This window comes from Charadrius vociferus, unplaced genomic scaffold (genome assembly GCF_000708025.1).
Source record: "Charadrius vociferus isolate BGI_N301 unplaced genomic scaffold, ASM70802v2 scaffold783, whole genome shotgun sequence".
NCBI classification, from domain to species: Eukaryota; Metazoa; Chordata; class Aves; order Charadriiformes; family Charadriidae; genus Charadrius; species Charadrius vociferus.
The window spans coordinates 147,079-148,397 of record NW_009647834.1 but is presented as its reverse complement, the minus strand read 5'-3'; the positions used below and the strand labels follow the sequence as shown (position 1 = coordinate 148,397).

Genomic DNA, 1,319 nt, shown 5'->3' with positions numbered 1-1,319 from the left:
GGCGAAGCTGGCAGAGCTGTAGACGCTGACTTGGTCGGTGTCGGAGCGAGCCGCCACGTCCGCCTCACCGCACGGCCCTGCCTCGGGCTGCCCAGAGCCGCCGTGGGAGGAGATGGTGGAGCTGTTGGAGACGATGGTCTCTGTGGACTGTGAGTGGCTCCAGTTGTCGCTGGAGGAGGAGGGCTCACGGCTGCGGGTGCTGCGCTCCGAGAAGCGGGCGAGGGAGCGCACCGAGGCCGGGCTGGATGACACCAAGCTGCAGCGGCTCAGTGTCCGCACGCTGCTCCGTGTCAGGGCCACCACGTCTACCGTGGGCGGCAGGATGGCGTTGGGGATGATCTTGGACATGTAGGTACCCTGGGGTGAGATGGACATGACGGGGCTCAGCAGCTCTGGAGGGCTGGTGTTGGTGGTCATGCCCGGCACGGCCAGTGACTTTGGCCTCGCCATGGGTGACAGCTTGGCCGCCGTCTTCCTCCCCAGCAACATGTCGTCATAGTAAACCCGGTTGATGTGCTTCTGCAGGGCCGCATCCTCCTCTTCCAAGGCTCCCAGGCAGACGCGGGCGCCCCCGGGGACAGCCAGTGGCTGCAGCTTCCCGTCGATGGTGGGGATGCGGATGGCGTCGCCGGAGACCTGCCCGCCATTCAGCAAGAGCTGCGGCGCCTGGCTGCCCCCGCGCCCCGCCTGCCCTCGCCCATCAGCGTCGGGGCGTCCCTTGGCTTCCCGGCTGTTCCTGAGACCTGGGAGCGGGGGGAGACAAACCCAGCGTTATTCCAAGGCAGACACACTGAGCCAAGGCAAACAGAGCCTGGGCAACGAGTCCAGACCCTAAAAATCCCCTTGTCCCTGAGGCTTACCCAGCTCCTTCTGGACATGCTGGGGGATGCCCAGCACCGTCGTCCTCCTCTCCTTCCTCTTCTTGCCAGCCCTTTCCGAGGATTTGGGAAAGGAGTCATGTGGTCGGAAGGTGGAACCTGCGAAAGGCATGAGCTGGCGTGAGGGTGGCCCTGGCCAGGGTGTCCCCAGCGTCACCAGCACCCCACCACTGCCGGAGATGCTCCAGGACAAGTCAGGCTCAAGCGCTCGGCACAGCCCGGAGAGGCACCAGCAGCTGCCAAAGAGCTGCGCGGTCTGAGCAGGGAGGAGACGGTGTCTGTCCGTCTGTCTGTCCCCCCTCACCCAGCCCCAACGCTCTGACTCAGCCAGAGTTGTTCTCTTCTCTCCAAGGGCCCCCAAATCCCCGCACTGGCTTGTGGCCACGCCAACGCAGAGCCCAGCTTTCCTGCCATGCACCCCGGCCCCCCTCGCACCCCCTC

The 1,319-nt window shown here is 65.7% G+C and overlaps 1 protein-coding gene across 1 annotated transcript in view; it reads right to left on the bottom strand.

Annotated features, from left to right (window-relative positions):
* The window catches only part of KIAA1522 (KIAA1522 ortholog), a 26,011-nt gene that overhangs the window by 3,664 nt on the left and 21,028 nt on the right, over nt 1-1,319 (bottom strand). The window contains exons 5-7 of the mRNA XM_009882783.1: nt 1,047-1,134; nt 861-977; nt 82-743 (exon numbers count right to left, since the gene is read on the bottom strand). Coding sequence (XP_009881085.1) covers nt 82-743; nt 861-977; nt 1,047-1,134 — 867 coding nt within the window. The remainder of the gene's footprint in view (nt 1-81; nt 744-860; nt 978-1,046; nt 1,135-1,319) is intronic.